The sequence below is a fragment of the Bombina bombina genome, chromosome 2 (genome assembly GCF_027579735.1).
Source record: "Bombina bombina isolate aBomBom1 chromosome 2, aBomBom1.pri, whole genome shotgun sequence".
Classification (NCBI taxonomy): Eukaryota; Metazoa; Chordata; class Amphibia; order Anura; family Bombinatoridae; genus Bombina; species Bombina bombina.
Window position 1 is genome coordinate 938,920,028 of NC_069500.1, and position 23,468 is coordinate 938,943,495.

Sequence of the window (23,468 nt, forward strand, 5' to 3'; positions counted from 1 at the left end):
GCTCCATTGACTGAAATCATTGACAAGCTTAGAACACTTAAGCTAGCTAACTCATTTGTTTCTGATGCCATTGTTCATTTGACTAAACTAACGGCTAAGAATTCCGGATTCGCCATCCAGGCGCGTAGGGCGCTATGGCTTAAATCCTGGTCAGCTGATGTGACTTCAAAGTCTAAATTACTCCACATTCCTTTCAAGGGGCAGACCTTATTCGGGCCTGGTTTGAACGAAATTATTGCTGACATTACCGGAGGTAAGGGTCATACCCTTCCTCAGGACAGGGCCAAATCAAGGGCCAAACAGTCTAATTTTCGTGCCTTTCGAAATTTCAAGGCAGGTGCAGCATCAAGTTCCTCTGCTTCAAAACAAGAGGGAACTTTTGCTCAATCCAAGCAGGCCTGGAAACCTAACCAGTCCTGGAATAAGGGCAAGCAGGCCAGAAAGCCTGCTGCTGCCTCCAAGACAGCATGAAGGAACGGCCCCCTATCCGGCAACGGATCTTGTAGGGGGCAGACTTTCTCTCTTCGCCCAGGCGAGGGCAAGAGATGTTCAGGATCCCTGGGCGTTGGAGATCATATCTCAGGAATATCTTCTGGACTTCAAAGCTTCTCCTCCACAAGGGAGATTTCACCTTTCAAGATTATCTGCAAACCAGATAAAGAAAGAGGCATTCCTACGCTGCGTGCAAGACCTCCTTGTAATGGGAGTGATCCATCCAGTTCCGCGGACGGAACAAGGACAGGGGTTTTATTCAAATCTGTTTGTGGTTCCTAAAAAAGAGGGAACCTTCAGACCAATTTTCGATCTAAAGATCTTAAACAAATTCCTCAGAGTTCCATCATTCAAGATGGAAACTATTTGAACCATTTTACCCATGATCCAAGAGGGTCAGTACATGACCACAGTGGACTTAAAGGATGCCTACCTTCACATTCCGATTCACAAGAATCATCATCGGTTCCTGAGGTTTGCCTTTCTAGACAGGCATTACCAATTTGTAGCTCTTCCATTCGGGTTGGCTACAGCCCCAAGAATTTTTACAAAGGTTCTGGGCTCACTTCTGGCGGTTCTAAGACCGCGAGGCATAGCGGTGGCTCCTTATCTAGACAACATCCTGATACAGGCATCAAGCTTGCAAATTGCCAAGTCTCATGCAGAGATAGTTCTGGCATTTCTGAGGTCGCATGGGTGGAAAGTGAACGAAGAAAAGAGTTCTCTATCTCCTCTCACAAGGGTTTCCTTCCTAGGGACTCTAGATTCTATAGAAATGAAAATTTACCTGACGGAGTCCAGGTTATCAAAACTTCTAAATGCTTGCCGTGTTCTTCACTCCATTCCGCGCCCCACGGTGGCTCAGTGCATGGAAGTAATCGGCTTAATAGGACATAGTGCCATTTGCGCGCCTGCATCTCAGACCGCTGCAATTATGCATGCTCAGTCAGTGGAATGGGGGATTACACAGATTTGTCCCCTCTACTAAATCTGGATCAGGAAACCAGAGATTCTCTTCTCTGGTGGTTATCTCGGGTCCATCTGTCCAAAGGTATGACCTTTCGCAGACCAGATTGGACAATTGTAACAACAGATGCCAGCCTTCTAGGTTGGGGTGCAGTCTGGAACTCCCTGAAAGCTCAGGGTTCATGGACTCAGGAGGAGAAACTCCTCCCAATAAATATTCTGGAGTTAAGAGCAATATTCAATGCTCTTCTAGCTTGGCCTCAGTTAGCAACACTGAGGTTCATCAGATTTCAGTCGGACAACATCACGACTGTGGTTTACATCAACCATCAAGGGGGAACCAGGAGTTCCCTAGCGATGTCAGAAGTCTCCAAGATAATTCGCTGGGCAGAGTCTCACTCTTGCCACCTGTCAGCGATCCATATCCCGGGCGTAGAGAACTGGGAGGCGGATTTTCTAAGTCGTCAGACTTTTCATCCGGGGGAGTGGGAACTCCATCCGGAGGTGTTTGCTCAACTGGTCCATCGTTGGGGCAAACCAGAACTGGATCTCATGGCGTCTCGCCAGAATGCCAAGCTTCCTTGTTACGGATCCAGGTCCAGGGACCCAGAAGCGACGCTGATAGATGCTCTAGCAGCTCCTTGGTTCTTCAACCTGGCTTATGTGTTTCCACCGTTTCCTCTGCTCCCTCGATTGATTGCCAAAATCAGACAGGAGAGAGCATCGGTGATTCTGATAGCGCCTGCGTGGCCACGCAGGACCTGGTATGCAGATCTGGTGGACATGTCATCCTTTCCACCGTGGACTCTGCCTCTGAGACAAGACCTTCTAATACAAGGTCCTTTCAATCATCCGAATCTAATTTTTCTGAGACTGACTGCATGGAGATTGAACGCTTGATCCTATCAAAGCGTGGCTTCTCCGAGTCAGTTATTGATACCTTAATACAGGCACGAAAGCCTGTCACCAGGAAAATCTACCACAAGATATGGCGTAAATATCTTCATTGGTGTGAATCCAAGAATTACTCATGGAGTAGGGTTAGGATTCCTAGGATATTGTCCTTCCTCCAAGAGGGTTTGGACAAAGGATTATCAGCTAGTTCTTTAAAGGGACAGATTTCTGCTCTGTCTATTCTTTTACACAAGCGTCTGGCAGAAGTTCCAGACGTCCAGGCGTTTTGTCAGGCTTTAGTTAGAATTAAGCCTGTGTTTAAACCTGTTGCTCCTCCATGGAGCTTAAATTTGGTTCTTAAAGTTCTCCAAGGAGTTCCGTTTGAACCCCTTCATTCTATTGATATCAAACTTCTATCATGGAAAGTTCTGTTTCTGATGGCTATTTCCTCGGTTATCTGCCTTACATTGTGATTCTCCATATCTGATCTTTCATTCAGATAAAGTAGTTCTGCGTACAAAACCTGGGTTTTTACCCAAGGTGGTTTCTAACAAGAATATCAATCAAGAGATTGTTGTTCCATCATTGTGTCCTAATCCTTCTTCGAAGAAGGAACGTCTTTTACATAATCTAGACGTAGTGCGTGCCTTGAAGTTTTACTTACAAGCTACTAAGGAATTTCGTCAAATATCTAGCCTGTTTGTTGTTTACTCTGGACAGAGGAGAGGTCAAAAGGCCTCGGCAACCTCTCTTTCTTTTTGGCTTCGGAGTATAATCCGTTTAGCCTATGAGACTGCTGGACAGCAGCCCCCTGAAAGAATTACAGCTCATTCTACTAGAGCTGTGGCTTCCACCTGGGCCTTTAAAAATGAGGCTTCTGTTGAACAGATTTGCAAGGCTGCGACTTGGTCTTCGCTTCATACCTTTTCAAAATTTTACAAATTTGATACTTTTGCTTCTTCGGAGGCTGTTTTTGGGAGAAAGGTTCTACAGGCAGTGGTTCCTTCCGTTTAAGTTCCTGCCTTGTCCCTCCCATCATCCGTGTACTTTAGCTTTGGTATTGGTATCCCACAAGTAATGGATGATCCGTGGACTGGATACACTTAACAAGAGAAAACATAATTTATGCTTACCTGATAAATTTATTTCTCTTGTAGTGTATCCAGTCCACGGCCCGCCCTGTCCTTTTAAGGCAGGTCAAAATTTTAATTAAACTACAGTCACCACTGCACCCTATGGTTTCTCCTTTCTCGGCTTGTTTCGGTTGAATGACTGGATATGGCAGTGAGGGGAGGAGCTATATAGCAGCTCTGCTGTGAGTGATCCTCTTGCAACTTCCTGTTGGGAAGGAGAATATCCCACAAGTAATGGATGATCCGTGGACTGGATACACTACAAGAGAAATAAATTTATCAGGTAAGCATAAATTATGTTTTTAACTCCGCCCACCCGGCACACTACTCATAGGAAGATGCTTCCATTCTAAAGCCAGCAGAGGTTGGTATAGTTTTGGCTTGAAATAGTAGAAGTAGATAGAAAAAGAAAATCTTTAAAAAAAAAATTCTCTCTTAGATTTAATTTATTTTCTTCCCTTTACCTGTCTCTTCAGATGGACTTACATCACTGTTTGTCTTCCTCCCCTGTATCCTTTTTTATTTTTATTATTAATTATTAATTATTTTTCATCCTAATAATTTCCCCACGCACAAAGCCATTCCACCTGAATTTCAGTAATTGCCATCCAGCAGATCACCTCTATACCACCAGTATTATAGTAACTGCCAGTAATATCAGTCGTGGTAAGCTCACATCCATATTGAGAGCTTTCTGATATAAACTTAATTTATGACTCCAATGTCTGTCCATGATCATAAGTAGTTTTGAATAATTTCTAACTGAGGAGATAACTTCGAAGTCTTGTGGTTCTTTTAAACATAATTCTTTTTTCCTCACTTTCTGCCTCTCTGTTTCCAGCTCAAAAGTTGGCACTCACCCTTCATCTGTCATTTGGAAGTATTCTCTCAGTTCTGTCATTCAGTTAGTTAATTCCAAAAAATAATTCTTAAAAATGTGTAAATATATACATAATGTAAACTTAGCTATGGTTATACTAGTTATGTACAGTATGTGTATGTATATGAATATATATATATTTTTTTATATATTTATTTATATACAGTAACTCACAAAAGTGAGTACACCACTGTCCCCTCAAAATAGCTCAACACACAGCCATTAATGTCTAAACCGTTTGCAACAAAAGTGAGTACACCCCTAAGTGGAAATGTCCAAATTGGGCCCAATTAGCCAATTTCCCGCCATGTGACTCGTTAGTGTTACAGGGTCTCAGGTGTGAATGGGGAGCAGGTGTGTTAAATTTGTTGTTTTCTCTCTCACACTCTCTCATACTGGTCACTGGAAGTTCAACATGGCACCTCATGGCAAAGAACTCTCTGATGATCTGAAAAAAAGAATTGTTGCTCTGCATAAAGATGGCCTAGGCTATAAGAGGATTGCCAAGACCCTGAAACTGAGCTGCAGCATGGTGGGCAGGACCATACAGCAGTTTCACAGGAAAGGTTCCACTCAGAACAGGCCTTGCCATGGTCGACCAAAGAAGTTGAGTGCACATGCTCAGCGTCATATCCAGAGGTTGTCTTTGGCAAATAGACGTATGAGTGCTGCCAGCATTGCTGCAGAGGTTGAAGGGGTGGGGGGTCAGCCTGTCAGTGCTCAGACCATACACCGCATACTGCATCAAATTGGACTGCATGGCTGTCGTCCCAGAAGGAAGCCTCTTCTAAAGATGATGCACAAGAAAGCCTGCAAACAGTTTGATGAAGACAAGCAGACTAAGGACATGGATTACTGGAACCATGTCCTGTGGACCGATGAGACCAAGATAAACTTATTTGGTTCAGATGGTGTCAAGTGTGTGTGGCGGCAACCAGGTGAGGAGTACAAAGACAAATGTGTATTGCCTACAGTCAAGCATGGTGGTGGGAGTGTCATGGTCTGGGCCTGCAAGAGTGCTGCCGGCACTGGGGAGCTACAGTTCATTGAGGGAACCATGAATACCAACATGTACAGTGACATACTGAAGCAGAGTATGAGCCCCTCCCTTCGGAGACTGGGCCTCATGGCAGTATTCCAACATGATAACAACACCAAACACACCTCCAAGACGACCACTGCCTTGCTAAAGAAGCTGAGGGTAAAGGTGAGGGACTGGCCAAGCATGTCTCCAGACCTAAACCCTATTGAGCATCTGTGGGGCGTTCACAAACAGAAGGTGGGGGAGCGCAAGGTCTCTAACATCCACCAGCTCTGTGATATCGTCATGGAGGAGTGGAAGAGGACTCCACTGGCAACCTGTGATGCTCTGGTAAACTACATGCCCAAGCGGGTTAAGTCAATGCTGGAAAATAATGGTGGCCACACAAAATATTGACACTTCGGAAGATGAAAAATATTTGTTACCTTAATAACAATTTAAATAGCTTTATTTAACTAAAACCATAACATTATATTTCATTTTTAATTCTTGCCCCTCCCTCCTCAACCTTAGATCCTTGTGCCGATCTGTTTTACTCCAAACAATCTTCTATTCATTGAGCTTCTTGAAACTTAGTATGGGTTAATTCTGTGTACATAGATTATTAGGTCAAAATTAAAACTTTAAACTTTAATGTTTCAGATAGAACATGCAATCCTAAACAACTTTCCAATTTATTCTTCATATCTAATTTGCTTTGTTTTCTTGGTATCCATTGTTTAAAAGCATACATAGGTAAGCTCAGGAGCAATGCACTACTGTGAGCTAGCTGCTTGTCATTGGCTCATCCAATGGGGCCTATCTATCAAGCTCCGAACGGAGCTTGATGCCCCGTGTTTCTGGCGAGTCTTCAGACTCGCCAGAAACAGCAGTTATGAAACAGTGGTCACAAAGACCACTGCTCCATAACCTGTCCGCCTGCTCTGAGTACGATCAGGTTGATTGCACCCCCCTGCTGGCGGCCCATTGGCTGCGAGTCTGCAGGGGGCAGCGTTGCACCAGCAGCTCTTGTGAGCTGCTGGTGCAATGCTGAATATGGAGAGCGTATTGCTCTCCGTATTCAGCGAGGTCTGGCGGACCTGATCCGCACTGTCGGATCAGGTCCACCAGACCTTGATAAATAGAGGCCAATGTGTTCACCTATGTCCCAGTAGAACATTACTCTCCTTCAACAAAGGATACCAAGAGAATGAAGCAAATTTGATAAAATATGTAAATATGAAGTCTAAAATTGTATGAGCTATTTGAATCATGAATTATATTTATGTCCCTTAACGGTCTGTTTTTCAACTCAGTATGTTTATTTTATAACATATTTGCTGTTATTTCTGCAGATACAAATTCACAGTTTTGAGAACTACAAATCCAAGAAAATTTGATACTATCTTCTAGACAGAAAATATGCTAAAAATAATCTTACAGAAACCTCTGGTAGAGCATGACATTGTGAATAGATTAATGGAATTAATTAACTAAAAAATTAAACATTACAGCCATAAATATACAGCCTCATGCTACATAACTAAAAACATATATATATATGATTATTTTTTTGGCAAAATATGTATCTGTACATTTTTTTTAATAAAAAATAAATATTGAACAATTGAATAAAAACAACCTACAAAGCAAAGCATTTTGTTTTATGTTACATTTTTGAAGATAACTTCATTAAGGAGTTCCTCCCGTTCTCATGCAAATCTCAGCATGATGCATTGCACTATCTATCATTTTCCGCAGCATGTCCAGTGTAATTTGTTGAATTTCGGCTTGTATGTTATCGTTCAAATCTTAGATTGTGTGGGGATGATGTTCAAACACATTTTGCGTCAGTTATCCCCACAGGAAAAAGTCACATGCTGATAAATCTGGCAAACGTGGAGGCCAGGTTATGCGGAGAAACGAGACATGACATGTTTCCGGAACTGCAAAGGCTCCAATGTGCTTATATATACATATATATATATATATATATATATATATATATACATATAAATACATATGTACACACTTATAAACGCACACACACACACACATATATATATATATATATATATATATATATACACACACACACACACACACACATATATATATATATATATATACACACACACACACACACACACATATATATATATATATATATATATATATATATATATATATATATATATATATATATATATATATATACAGATACACACACATATATATATATATATATATATATATATATATATATATACATACACACACATATACATATTTAGACATGTAAATGTTTGTACCTCTATGTTAAAGCCCTTTGCAGCCTTTTTTTCTTCTAACACCTGATACCTCATATATTTGAGCCCTTATGACTTTTTATTGCAATATTTTTTTTAAATAATTTGTATCAGATGGTGTTATTATGAGTGTAACTTTACTTTTATATGTATTTGTAATGTTTTTTGTGCATCTTTTATTCAAGCGTAACAGCTAACCAGAGCATTGAGGTTAAATTCTATTGCACTCAAGCAAATGTGTGTACTTTCAACTTGTAATACACACAGTACTTCCGACACTCGTAATCTGGCCCAATCGTTAGATAGATTTTTCTTAAAAACCATTTTATTAAAAAAATCCTTTTTTTTTTTTTTTTTAAATCATTGATTTTTTTTATCCACTCTGGTTTAAACGTTAAAGAAGAAATATAAGCTCCAAGATGGCAGCACCCAGTGTAAAGATGCAGGGCATCACAAACTAATAACTCTAAATGGTTAAAATAAGCGCTTCAGGCACTGGAGGAAAAACAATAGCATGGTGTGTAGTAACCATACTATTGTATTTGTACCCAGCAGTTCAATGTTCCTTTAAGGGCATGGTTGACAGACTTTAGAGTAACACATTAAAAATGTATATATTCATAAAACACTGTACTATCTCATCCATTATGGAAATTACTTATCTGGTCAGTGATCTCAGGTCTTACAGAAGACATCCCCCTATATCCATTATCCTAGTCCTTTGAATTGGCTTCTCTTCTTTCTGGTTCTTAAAAGAGGGCCTTGACCTAGTACCACATGTGAGGAAAACTGGGGCTGAAGAACCTCAACTATAATGATCTTGTTGTTTCACAAGTTGTTCAGTGAATGTTGCCAGAAGTGCAGTATTTAACCATATAAGCCAATATTTTAACTGGTTGTCCATTAAAATGTGTTAAAACGTGAGTGTTACCAGAGGTCTAACCTTGGTATGTGGCTGATAATGATTTCAAGGCCATGGGGTTGATATATTTACATATATAACTGACATGGGCTATGTGCACTGGGTCATATATGAAATCTGATGTAGGTATGTGGTTATGAGACACTTCAGGGCCAGTGGTCTGATATGAGGACTATTGTGGCCATATACATATCTAACATGGATAATAGAATCATGGGATATATACAAAGCTGGCATGAGCTATATGATCATGGGTCTGATGTGAGGTCTGATGTGGGCATAGGGCTGACAGGAGGGGCTAAAGATCTGATCTGATTTTCTGGATGATTCAAGATTTTTGTGGATGACATATGGCAACTGGACGGCCCTGTAATATAAGGGCCTATGTCTTAGAAAGACTAGGCTGTGAAATAAGTTTCGACAAAACATAGAGCTGCCCTTGTATGGAAATGAACTGTAAAAATATACCTTACTCACACTGATTAATATTTTCTTTATAGAAGCAGAAAGAAAGTAGCCTTTTTATTCCATCTAAGAATGACCCTACATGAAATCAACTTATGACTAAAGGCTATTGTAGTAAGATATGTACATAAACATGTCCAAAAATATATCTTTAAACATGAATCAAGGAACTAAAATTCCTCTGCTATTGTAATTCTGCACACGTTTTCAGGCTTTCCATTCTGTGCTAAGAGGTCCTTTTTTGTCACAAATGTAGAATCATTTTGACATCAGTATAGTGCATAGCATGTGAAGAAATCATAGTGCATTCAAAATTACTCAGTGTTCCTAAAATCTAAATAGAAATTTACTATAAATTATGAAGAACAACATGTGAGCAAAACAGTACTCACAGGACACAGAGCTGAATGAGCCATGCTGAAGATATTACATCACCTCCTAGGGTGAGCAGTTCAGTCTGGGAATTCCAATAATATATCTATGCTTCTGAATTCACAGCACATAGTACTTCTTAAAGAAACATTAAACACTAAATAAATGCTAGATAGAAGGATGCAGTCAAAGAAAACATTAGAATATGAGAATACCATGTAGATGTATTTATTAAAGTTTAATTAGCTGTTTAAATATTGAAAAAATTAGTGTAAACTTTTAGTGTCTATAAAGCAATGGGCGCTGCCATGTTGTAACTTAGGTTACTTTCTCTACTGTGGCCAATTAGAGACAGTTATAAATAGGGCACTAGGATGTGCAGCCAATGGTTGTATGAAATATAACAGTGTTCTGAAAAGCACACGATTGTCAGAATTAAATTACAGGAAAAAGGGACAAAATAAATAATGAAAGTATATTGCAAAGTTTTGTTTAATATATACGATTCATTATGTCATATTACTATCTCAAAGTGTTTAATGTCCTTTTAAGTGGCAAAGAAACACGATTTGGACGCAAAAGGCGCTTACTAATTTTCTTGCCACACAAGATCTGCATAATCTGGTACGCTAAATAAGTCTGATAATGGATACGGGGGGTATAATATATATATTGTCCATTATCAGATATGCTATATGTATGAACAGACACTCAATAGATAACTATATATGAACAATTAGGATAGACAGACAGACAAATAGATAGATAGATAGATAGATAGATAGATAGATAGATAGCTGAGATCAGCAGGGAATCCGCCTCCCTGACATCACTTAATCTATTGTCCTTTAAAGCAGGGGTTGACAAATCTGTTTAAAATTTAGGAGCCAGACAGTGGTATTTGTGTATAAATATATTGAGAATAACCCAAAACGTTAGGAGACAAGGGTAAAATTCTAGGAGCCAGAGGCTCTCTGGCTCCGGGGTTTGTTGAGTCCTGCTTTAAAGAATTAAATAAAAAAAATTAAATAGGCTCTTAATATTTTTATATAATGTAATTTAGTTGTTTAAAAAAAATCCAAGAAGTAATGGGGGATATTAAATTAAAATTAATATTAAACTCTTCTTAAATTAGGGTTTTACTGGAACTAAGATTTTTTTTTACTCCTGCTAAAAAAACGTAGAGGGATATGAAACCCAACATTATTTCTACTTATTATTCAGATAGAGCATGTGATTTTAACCAACTTTCTAATTTACTTCTACGATCAATTTATCTTCGTTCTCTTCATATCTTTTGTTAAAAAGCAGGGACATATATTTCGGAGCCGGACCCTTTCTGGAGCATTATATGGCAGCAGTTTTGCAACAATGTTATCCATTTGCAAGAACACTAGGTTGCAGCAATATTTCCTACTATGTAGAGCTCCAGATGCCTACCTAGATATCTCTTTAACAAAGAGTATCATGAGAGCAAAGCAAATTTGATAATAAAAGTAAATTGGAAACTTTTTTAAAGTGGTATTGGGTTTCATATTCCTTTTAAGAAACACTTTTACTAAAAAAACTTAAAATTAATAGGACATATTTTTAGCTTTATTTTAGACAAGTGCATTTGTTTCAATAAGAATGCAATTTCATTAACGAAACATGGATATCCGTGGAATTTTCACAAAACGAATATCTGAACTAATGCACCAGGATATTTAAAGAAAATGTAGAAATATTATCGAATTTTGTCTATTTATTTGTTTCATCTATATTACCTTAGGGGTTAAAAATCCCTCTAGCAAGCTGGAGAGTCGCCCTTTTTCACTTGTAGCAAATAAACATTTGTTTAACAAAAACAAATTTAAATGTTTCACAAACATTCAGTAATACCGAATAGCATGGCAGCCGAATATTTAGAAAACGTAATTTCCTGAATATTTGGTCCGAAAGATTTTTTGCCCGTGCACTCTATATTGTTAACACAAGATATAAATTTATTTTACCTAGTGTGAATCAGGGAGTTGGAAATGAGTCATACAACTGTAAACAGTGTATGGATAAATTGAAAATGTGGCTGCAATGTAAAAGGCACAAATTGAAAATGGATGTATTACACTTGATCATATTTTTGTGTTACTGCTAAGACTTTGCTAGAAATAACAATGTGAACTCTTTAACCCCTTCGCTACAGAGAAAAAACTTTGCCAAAGTACCAGAGAATTTTTAGCATTTTTGCTATCACTCCATTTTAACAGAAAGTTAACCTCTGTTTTCTTCCTAAATGGAAAGAGTCCACAGCTGCATTCATAACTTTTGGGAAATAAGAACCTGGCCACCAGGAGGAGGCAAAGACACCCCAGCCAAAGGCTTAAATACTCCTCCCACTTCCCTCATCCCCCAGTCATTCTTTGCCTTTCGTCCCAGGAGGTTGGCAGAGAAGTGTCGGAAGTTTGTTTTGTCTCTTATGGAGGGTAGTACTCTTCGACATGGGATGGGAGTTTTAAGTAGTCCTGTCAGTCTCTCATTGAGGGCCTGGATGAAAGTTAGAGTCCGGAGATGCAGGAAGAGTCTCTCTGCGAAACCATCCCGACTCATATTAACAGCTCCACAAGCAATCAGCATTGTCGAACTTTGCGTCGCTGCCTGCTTTCTTCTCTCAAGTCCATGGCAGAGGCTCTGCTACTATTCGTCACACTTGAAGGGCCGTGTTCCTGTTCGACGGCGTAGATTCCGGTAAGATCATTTCATTTTACTTCATCAGAATGTACTGTAACTTATGTTTTCCCATAAGGAACTATCTTGCAGGACTTATTAAGTATATGTATAGGGCCTCAGTGAGGCTCCTTTGGTATCTTGGAATCGAGGGTTAATATCTCCCGAGGGGGATTATTGAACAGGGGTTTTTAAATCATGTTTGTTATGTGATTCAATCTGCTTCTGGGCTCTTGGCTTAGAACATAAAGGCCTTTGGAAGTGACGCAACCTTATGGTTGGGCGCGCTTTTTTTGGACTGTACGGTTCACCTTGTGATGGGACGTGTTTACGTTCTGGTCTTCCATTTCTGCATTCCTGACCGTGTGGCGACTGAAAGATTATAGTCTGCTTGTGTGTGGTTCTAGGAGGTGGTGAGTGCCCCAGCCATTGTGGGTGTCGGTGCCGTTTAAGTTTTTTCTTAGTCCATATTATTATATTCTCTATCTAGTTATGGAGGATTCTGATGCTGAGACTGTTCAAATTTCAGATTCTTCGACTTGTGAAGAATGCGAATTGGCCCCATTGACACAGGTCAATCAGTTACGTTCGATATGCCGTATTAGAGCGCCCTGTTTCTTGGGCTCGGGGAATCAGGGGTTTGCTGAGCCATCCGCCTCTGGGGGTTCTATCCTCCAAGAGGCGAGTTCCCTACCGCTCCCTACTACTACACCCTCCTTACAGGGTGGCTTGTTCCGACCCCCCCCCCCCGGAGGTTGCAGCTCGTTTTCGCTTTCACATATTTTTGGCGATTATGCGCCTGCAAAGTCCAGACGTTTATATGTGCTTGTGCGCGATCGTCCTGGGTCTACCGGCCTTGGGTGGGCCTATACAGTTCCCTGCGGGTGTAGCTGTCCCTGAGTGTTGTGCCTTTCGTTACAGAATAGCGCGTCTTTGCGTTTTACTCAGACACGTTTTTGAGTTATTAGAGGATCCTATCCTTAACGGATACGGGAATCCGCAGGCTTCTACTTCGAATGGCTCACCTAATTAGACATGAGGGGATGGTGTAATTTCCAAATTGTCTGATTATTGAGATATTTTCCAGTTTGTTGTTGTAAGATCGGGGTCCCGTTTGGCTGGTCCTGCGGGTATGCCTACTTTCTTCCTGGGCATTAACCTACGGGTTGCCTTATATTTTCTTTTATCTGGTTAGGATGTCTTTTAATTTCGATTATGTGTTTCCTTCGCAAACTTCTGGGATCGATTCTCTCTGGTTGCTTTTTCAGACATTTTTTAAGGGACACATTAGTCCTAGGTTTGTCTGTTTTACCTTCCTTTTTGAAGAAGGATTTAGCCAGCTTGACAGTTATGACCCCAGCTGCGGCTGGTCCTGCTGGGATTCAGATCTTCTGTCCTGTGGCTTATTCAGACACCTAGCGCCTGTTCTGCCTGGCTGGTCAGGCGGGGCGCTGAGTGCTCCCGTTATTATTTGTGTGTTTTCTTTTTTTTCTTTACAAGTTCAGCTAAACACGCTAAAAGGATCCGTATGGCTGGGAGGATTCTAGCAAGTCTTTCTTCTGTGTCATCCTGAGGATGGCTGTTGTTCTTGACTCAGGTGTTTACCTTCGTCTGGGTCTGCTACATGTAATTTTGCATGAATGCCTCAGGGTTCTGAGTTCGGATGATGTTTGGTCTCCGTTTTCAGTTGAGGTGCTGGTTGACTTGCTGCCTGGCAAGTGAAGGGACTCAAGGGAGTTGTGGCATAGTGGTTAGCTCTACCGCTTCTGATGCAGAAGGTTGTGGGTTTGAATCCAGTTAAAGCTCCTGCTTTCTCATCTGGAATGTGCTTCTGGTGACAGCTTGCTCTTTGAAACCAGCTACAGCTGTTTGCACCTTGATCAAGTGCTAGCTAGCTGTTCCAATCCTTGCAGGATGTTGTGTAAACTTTTTCTCTGTTCTGCTACCGGTTCTAAACCTTGTGGTTTCTATTTGGATCGGGCGTTGCCTCCCCTTGTTGTCAGGACCCATCTAGATCATGCGAGCTTGGTTTGATGGGTTTTTTTCCTTTATGGAGTTTGTGGTAACCTTGCGGTTCCCATTTGGTTCTTCCTTGCTTTCTTCCTTTGGGAGTTTTGGCGGGGGTTCCCTTCGCTAGTAAAGGGTGTATGGTGGGAGACCAACAGTTGGGCGACGGTGTCTACCGGAGGACTGTTGGCTCAGTTGTGTCTGATGTTGCGGTCTCTAGCTAGGCTTCCGGGCTATCTGCTGGTCAATGTCCTTGGGACCTTTTTTTGTTGGGTAGTGGTTTCAGGCCTGGTGTCCTCAGAATGTACCTTCCCGTTTTGGCATTCAGTGACCTCTATAGCTTGGGTATTGTTTTTTCAAAAGTAATGAATGCAGCTGTGGACTCTTTCCATTTAGAAAGAAAAAACATAAATTATGCTTACCTGATAATTTTATTTTCTTCCGATGGAAAGAGTCCACAGCTCCCCACCCGGCTTTTTTTATGTGGGGCATTATTGTTTTTTATTCTTCTGGCACCTTTTCACCCAGATATTTCTTCTACTGTTGACTGGGGGATGAGGGAAGTGGGAGGAGTATTTAAGCCTTTGGCTGGGGTGTCTTTGCCTCCTCCTGGTGGCCAGGTTCTTATTTCCCAAAAGTAATGAATACAGCTGTGGACTCTTTCCATCGGAAGAAAAGAAAATGATCAGGTAAGCATAATATGTTTTTCCTGGTTTACTTTGATGTCACTATTTGTCCACCAAATACAATCATATAAAAAAAATCAACTTTTTCCCAAACTTAATTTTTTTCACAGAAATTATTTACCCATAACTACTGCAGTCATAAAACAGATGGTTGTAAAAGCTTCTCTGGTATTCCTTTTGTTCAGAAACAGCAAACATGCATTTTTAAAAATTAGAAGGCTGCTAATTGCATCTGCACACCACACTTTTGATGTTCCCGGAAGTGAAGGGGTAATCAGTTATCTTGTAAGCTTAATATTTGCTCTAGTGTAGGGATTACCCTCCCATCCTCTGTGTGTCCCCCCCCCCAACAACTCCTCACTGTAGCCCACCATGTTTGTTACTGGCAGCCAGTAACAATATATTATTTTTTTATTTTCATTTTTTATTATTATATATATATATATATATATATATATATATATATATATATATATATATATATATATATATATATATATATATATATATATATATATATATATATATATATTTTGTATCATAGGGTTCCCCCTCCAAGCAATCAATAGTTATCCCACTCTAACCAATATTTTTCTGTAGCATAGGGACCGACCCTATACCTCCCTCCCCTTCCAAATTTTTTTTGCAGTAGTATAGGGAAACCGATAACCCCTCACACCTATGCTGGGCCTCCCACACCCCTTAAGCCTTTCGTCCCACACCTCCCTCCCGACACCAACGGAAGAGCGTTACAGACATTGACACAGACAGAGTGACTGTCTGTAACGATCAGGCGATCTGGCTTCATATGGTAAAGGAGCACAATCAGTGGGTACTGCAACATGCACCTCTGTGCTGGAGGTAGGTACTGCGTCAGTACAGTATGCGGGGCAAAGTACCGTGTGATGTAGTACCTACGTCCATTTGGCACAAAGGGTTAAAGAGTAGAAAAAAGTCACATTTTGTTTAAATATTTGTAGCTTAATTGACTATCATTTAATATCTAATAATCATATCATATTGCCTTAAATTTACAGTATATTAAAGGGACAGTATACACCAATTTTCATATAACTGTATGTAATAGACACTACTATAAAGAATAATATGCACAGATACTGATATAAAAATCCAGTATAAAACTGTTTTAAAAATTACTTAGAAGCTTCCAGTTTAGCTCTTTTTAAAAGGTTACTGGAACACCCACTGCAAGTGGGAAATAGCAGACACTCCCCCTTCCTTTGCATATGAAAAGATCCTTTAGACAAACAGAAGCAAGCTGGAGTATGTATACTTCGGTATTCTCCTAAAACTTTGGGGCTTGGTTAGGAGTCTGAAAATCAGAGCAATGTTATTTAAAAATAAGCAAGACTATCCATTTTTAAAAACAAACAAACTGTATGGGCTATATAAATGGATCATCTATAGAACATTTATGCAAAGAAAAATCTAGTGTATAATGTCCCTTTAATATGGTATAACTGTTTTTGTAACTGTGGTTTTAGGGTATCTATCTCTTATCTATCTTATCTATCTTATCTTATCTATTGCCTTTGCAGGCTTAGTTTATTTTTTACTTTAAGAAGCCAAATTTTTATTTCCAATGTTGGTTAAACTTTTTTATTCTTTTCAATAATATTTCAGAAATACTGTGGGGTTTTTTCTTCTTTATTTTGCTTTTCTGTCTTGTCTGTTTAGATTTCTCACAACAAAATGTCTCTAATGCTGCAAGTTTCCAGGACGAATGCCAGAGAAAACTTTCAACTCCATAAAAAGAAGTGAAATAAAACACACACACTATATTTTTTGACTTGGTTTAAACCTTTTATGTTACGCTACTCCTAGTCCTTTTGCAGTTCTTATAATATTTGTGATCAGTAGTGCATACTCTGTCTATTTATTAGGTCCTAAAGGATTCTGACTTTCTCTTCTCTAGCCTGTGTTATTCCTGCAGTGCTGTATGATTAACAGGATGCACAGAGCAGCCGCAAGCAATTACTTATAAAATGCAGGAATGACAGCTGGCAGTGAACAGAGCATGGCCCCAAATATGGTTTCTCTTCCGTTCCTCCCATAACCTAAACATTTCAGCTGCAAGTTTATTTATAAGCTCACACGAACATTTCTTGCAAACAGTCAGATTATTCCCTGTGTTCTTTTTTTTCTTTCTTGCAGTTCTTCCACAAGTGATCTCTCCAGCTACAACCATGGGTACATAAGACGGAGCCCTGACCAGTACAGCTCAAGAGGCAGCATGGAAAGCCTTGACCACGGTTCTTCTGCTTATCACCAATGCCAGCTTTCAGCAGCAAAATCTACCAACTGCATAGATCAACTTACTCATCTACACAACAAGAGAGACTCCGCATACAGCTCTTTCTCAACCAACTCCAGTATTCCAGAATACCATCCTACTTCCTTTTGCAAGGAACGGTCTTATTCCACGGAAAGCATGCATTCTCGTGGTAATTTGCAAGAGGGGATAAAACATGCAGATATTAGATACATCAGGACAGTCTATGATACTCAAAGGGGTGTTTCTGAAGAGTTTGAGGTAAACCCTGCCTCTATCAAAAACCGAAACTACAGTAGATCCTCTGGTTACAACAAGAATAGTGTTGCATCTCCCGGCAGATCACAACAGATTAGAGCTGTTTCTGAAAGTGATAACATTGAAAAGTCTCCACCTATGCCTCCAGCACGCAGGGACAGCTATGCAGTGACAAGACATCATGATAGACCTAACTCTTGGTCTAGCCTTGACCAAAACAGATCTTTCCGAATGCAGCCCAATTCTGCAGGTTCACAACATGCAAGTGCCTTTTCATGTAACTCTAACCAACAGTTAAAACCTGTTTTTGGAGAAGGGCAGCTTCATACTGTTGTGGAGAAGAGCCCTGAAAGCAGTCCTCTAATAAAACATAAGCAAATCTACTCACAGTCACCACAGCCAGGACAGCCTATGCTTCCTACTGGAATTTATCCTGTACCCACTCCCGAACCACATTTTGCTCATGCCCCTCAACCTATTGCAAGCAATAATGGAACACTTTACCCAGCACTAGCCAAAGAAAGCACATTTAGTTCAGCAACTGGGACCTCACGGTTTGATAATAATGGAAAAAGTAGTCAAAATACTACTGGAAAACTGACTTCCCTTTATCCAATAAATCACTTAAATATGGATCAAGAAAACAAGGAAGGTGAGCCTGTAAGATTTACACCCTACAAGCTTCATTTTCCAGTAGATTCTGAAATTCCCACTAGTTTGTCAATTACAAATGAAAATGAGTCAAACTTCTCAAATAATAATCAGTACATAGATACTAGCAACCAGGTACATAAAACTTTTACAGTAATGGCAATGGAAAGTCAGGACCAAGGTGCTCTTAAAGAGCATAATACTGGAATGCAGGGCATTCCACTTGCTTTAGGAGGTAGTAACTTCATGGAGTCTACTTTCCAAAATGAATGGATGAATGGCAAGAACAGGCAAGTTCCATCCCCATCAATAAGAATGGATTCTTATAAAAATCAGATGATCATTAACACTTCTGAACAATATATTCCTTATTACCATGGCTCAGCTTCTTTTAACAACAATATCGATGAAAGACAGTCGCAAAATGCTTCAGATGAGAGAAACAAATTAGATAGTCCAAGTTTTACAAAACTCATGGATGATCCTGATAGTTCAGTATTTGAGGAACCGTTGTCCCCTTCTCAGAAGAAGTCTTATGATTTTACTAGAAGGAGACTAAGCTCTAGCAGCACTCAAGGTGGACATGGTAGTCAGTATGGTAAACTAGATGCCAACAAATCTCGTTCTTCTGTTTTGGAAAAAATCTGCAAGATTGAACAAAGAGAGCAAGAGAATCAGATGTCTCAGGTTTCAAGCGGCTCTGTCTATGGATATCCCTGTGCGCAAAATGCTAGGGGATCAAATTCCAGAGGATCTGTAAATAGCATTGAAGAAATTAGGAACAAATTTAATTCCCAAGAACAAGTTCTTGCTGGTGAACACCGAAGGCTTTCAAGCTCTAGTAGCAATGATAAAATTACAGGCGCCTACCCGTTAAATAGGTCAAGTAGTGTCTATTGCATTAAGTCAGGGGATTTTCAATATCAAGAAGTGGAAAGACAAGCAGACAAAATACAACAATGTAATCGTGAGCAATATGTTTTGCATGCAGAGTCAGATGAGGATAAAAGAAAAGCTGGTTCACAAACAAAGCCAAATAAACTCAGCCCTTGGCAAAGTACTTCACTCGATACTGTAGGATTTAACAGATCTTACAGAAACAGCATCAAAGATGCACAGTCTAAAGTTCTTGAAGCAACATCTTATAGACGTAAAGATTTGGAAATCAGCCCATTACAATATAGTAAACCAGAGAACAGTGTAAAAAGACCCAATTCAGGTCTACTCAGAGGTAAGAGTTCACCTGTGTTCCCTCATGCTCCAAAAGAGAGGCACAGTGTTACCCCTACAGACAATATTCAGAATCAGGATAACCATGGTACCTCAAACCAGCCTGTTCGTATCGGTGCAAGGAGACGCTTGACTGCTGAGCAGAAAAAGAGATCCTACTCCGAGCCAGAGAAAATGAACGAGGTGGGTGCATCAGACAATGAATTATCACCACAAAATGTTCAAAAAATGGGTCAACATTTTAACTTTGTGGAGCAAACAGTGGCAGACAGACGCAGAATGTTTGAGAGGAATGGTAAAGCTTGTTCAACTGTTAACTTATCAAAGCCAGAGCTTAAGCAATTTCAACAGAATGCCCTTGCAGACTATATAGAGCGTAAGACAGGTCGCAGGCCGTCGCCCCAGGAAACTGGGCTCTTAAAAGAAAGGTCTCAGAGTACCTACTTTACAGGGAGTATGATAGATAACCAAAGTATCTCATCAGCATCTAGCATTAATTCCCTTCAAGAACACAATCTACAATATAGACGTAAGGACCAGGTTTCTGATTCTGGCCGGGTCTCATCTACCCTGCCCCCTGGTCTCACAGGCTTTGGTGACTTGAGTGGGTTTGAGCATTATCCTGAACAACAGGAAACTAGAAGCCGCAGTAGCTCATTTGCCCACCAGCTGAGGACTGAACGTTTTAGAGACTTCAGATCTAAATCCGAGTACATCAAAAGTGTTCAGTCAAATGACCGCAAAGAAGCCACTTCAAGAGTAGAGGATTTTATAAGTACCCCATCAGAGAGAAATTCTAACAGATCTGCTTCAGCTGATGATTTGCTTGATAAATCTGAGCAGTATCCAGTAGCTGTGCATACAAGGTCACGTTCTTCTCCAGCCGGTGAAAAGAAAATGCAGGTAAATATGACAGTTGTCTTTGTTTATAATAATAAAAACAATAATAATAGTAATGATAACAGTACTGGATATAGGGTTCAGAATCAAAATGTATCATGACAAATTTGTTAAAATTAGCTACTGTGGCGTGAATATATTATGTACAGTTACTTAAAGAGACAATGCATAAAACTCAGAAATGTACATTTATGAATAGTAGGTTTTATCACAATCCTTTACGTATACAGTACAATTTACTTAGAATACTTGTACCGTAGTCTTAAAGGGACATTCCAGTCAAAATTTAAATGCACATAGATTTATTACATCTTTGAATAGAAAAATATTTGCAATATACATGTATTGGGAAAAATGCTTCTAGTAAAAGTTATCACTGTTAGTGATAGCATTTTCCTCTGCACATGCATGTGAAACATAGCTAGATATTGTCACTGCACCCACAATTTAAATAATGCAGCTACTCAGAGCACCAGTGGGGTTTGTATCAGGTCAGCAATTAATAAATTAAGTCATTATCAGATGGTATAAGCACCTTAGGCTCTCTGAGCAAGTGCTGTGTTTAAAATGCTGGTGCACGTTGCATACTTAAATACACTTTTGAAACAGCTATAGCTTTTATTAGAGGCATTTTTGCTAATGCATGTATATTACAAAATCGCTTCTGTTCAATACCGAAATGCACCCATGTGGTTTCTAATTTTGGCTGGAATATCCCTTTAATCCTGAGTGATATTTATTTAGATTTTGAGCTGTATTTAATATATTATATGTAGTTATAACCTGCTAATATGTTCTCCACAATAACACAGTTCTCCTACATCTGTTACAGACTATGGCCTCGCTTCCATTGAGTCGTTAAAAATGGAGCCGTAAGCTACCGAAGCGGCCGACAGCTAAAAGTAATTTACGGCTGCATTTTAGTACCAGGTTTCCATTGAAAAGATTAGCGTGTTGCGCGCAGTCGCTCTTTTCGTGTAGCTGTAAGTTAACGTTGTGTTAACGCTTCCATCTAACGTCGGATTTCTTGAAAATCAATTAGTTGCTAAGGTAACCCGACCTTACGCTATAGAATTTACGTTTAACGTCCGTGCTTCTTACCTGTGATCGCCTCTCAAGAAAAATAAAAAACACTTATCCATATTTTTAATAATCAAATACTATTTTCTAATATAATTATATTTAACACTTCATAAATATAAGTAATATTTATTGCTGCCCTAGGCATAGGTCTAGTTTGCATTCTGTATATATGTTCTTGCATATATTATTATATTTAAATATATATTGATATTTCTATTAGAATATAAGTTCAACTATTTCTATACATGAGACAACAATAAATATTACTTATAACAATTTATTTCTACATTAAAACACTTGCATTATTTGCAAGTTTTATAATTTAAATAGAAAATAGGTCTCAGAAAGCACAATTTTCCTCTTTTACACCTAGTTGAGCTGGGGGTAATATTTCTCAATGTATCGACAGCCTCCGACAATGTATTAACGGTTAGCGCTTTCATTGGAAACCTGGTATAATTTATCGATTAACGGCTTCTATTACTTTCTATGGGACGCGAAGATCTTTTCGGCAGCCGAAGTCCGGCTGCCGATATTGAGGTATAACGCGCCATTGGAAACAGTCGATAAACGATATTGCTTCCGACAGCATATTTATCGGTTTGCGAGTGCACGCAAACTGAATTACGACTCAATGGAAGCGAGGCCATTATTGGGCTGTTCAGAGCATTATAAACAAGCTTTTGGTAATCAGTATTTTAGAAATATTAATTACAAGAATAGTCTAGCAGAGGCATTAGTGACTGAAATACAAATGGAGTTATGAGAGAGGGTTATAATTGGAGTCAAAATCAACACTACACCTAGAATTCTAATGAAGATAAGTTTTAAAATCTTACAATATTTGAAAATAGCCTCTAAAATGCCCTACAGTGAAAAATAAAAAGTAAATATAACTAGTGTTAAATTTTAACTTATTTTCATACATAACCCCCAATGTACCTTCAAAGTAATTAATCAATGCAGTACGTTCATGTGTAAAGGAAAGATGGTGTAAAGATTAATTATGCAATAACATCAACAACTTAATCTAACAACATTACAAAGCAATTCAAATGTTGTCAGAATTCTTTCAAATTAATGAAACCCTGATATAGTGAGGGTATGCGTGATCGTGTAAGGGTGCATTAACTATTGCTCTTCCAAAAAAGTATATATATTTCCTACAGTGAAATTGTATATTAAATACAGTTGCGGGAAACCCTTTGAAAATGGCCACTGCCCAATTTTAATGCATCTATCGTTTTTTTTTTCAGTTCTGGGTGATCACGTAAAATACAGTTTAAAGCAGCATAACTACATGCCATTTCTATGACGCCTAAGCCTGACTGTTTGACCTGAGAGCTGAAGCAGGCTTCTTCTTCATTCAGTATAAATGTTTCTGTGGAGATTGGCTGCGTGAATAGATGGTATTTTGGAGGATGGAATTCCTCACGTAAAAGTCTCTTTTACTAGGGATTCACCTCCCGTACACATTTGTTGTATACATTTATAGTTCTTCCCTCATTTATATTCCATTTACTTCATAGCACAAATAGAGGCACTTATTTACGCTTCACGAAATCATTACCTATAGGATTAGATTGGATACGATTTTTTGCCATCATGAGCATTCCTTTGGGTCCATCTGATAATGAAACGGTTAATAATGCTTTTTACACTCATTTGGTCACTAAAATGTGTACAGTGAACCTTTATTCCATTTTGACATAAGCATATAATATTCAACGTCAAATATAATAAGCAATTTTTTTTCTTGCCATGGTGCTCGTCTCAAAGAGGGCACAAGTGCAACCGTTTTAAATTTGCTTTATAGTTGAATATAAAGGGGTTAAATATGGGGATAGCAGGCAGTGCAGTTATAGGTTTTACCGATACCATTTTTTTATGACCGAGTACAAGTACCGATACTTGTTTTCAAATACTCGCCGATACCAATTACCGATACTTTTTTTTTTTTTAATGTCGTGACATTTTACCAAGCACAATACAGTAATAATAATAATTATTTAAGATTCCTTCTTTATAATTATAGAGGACTGTAATTCAAAAGAGATTATGAAATAATAAAACAGTTTTATTTGTCACAAAGTTCACCGAACACGTTTTTAAATAAAAAATATTACAATAAAATATTAAATTTAAAGGGGTGATGCAATTGGGTTGTAGGGCTGTTATATAACATCAATCTGACATTTGTATG

At 39.1% G+C, this 23,468-nt stretch overlaps 1 protein-coding gene across 4 annotated transcripts in view; it reads left to right on the forward strand.

Moving 5' to 3' along the window:
• Positions 1 to 23,468, forward strand: part of LOC128649879 (protein Shroom3) — a 556,958-nt gene that overhangs the window by 438,411 nt on the left and 95,079 nt on the right. For all 4 annotated transcript variants that reach the window (XM_053703406.1, XM_053703408.1, XM_053703407.1 and 1 more), the window contains one exon: positions 17,026 to 20,185. In XM_053703406.1, coding sequence (XP_053559381.1) covers positions 17,026 to 20,185 — 3,160 coding nt within the window. The remainder of the gene's footprint in view (positions 1 to 17,025; positions 20,186 to 23,468) is intronic.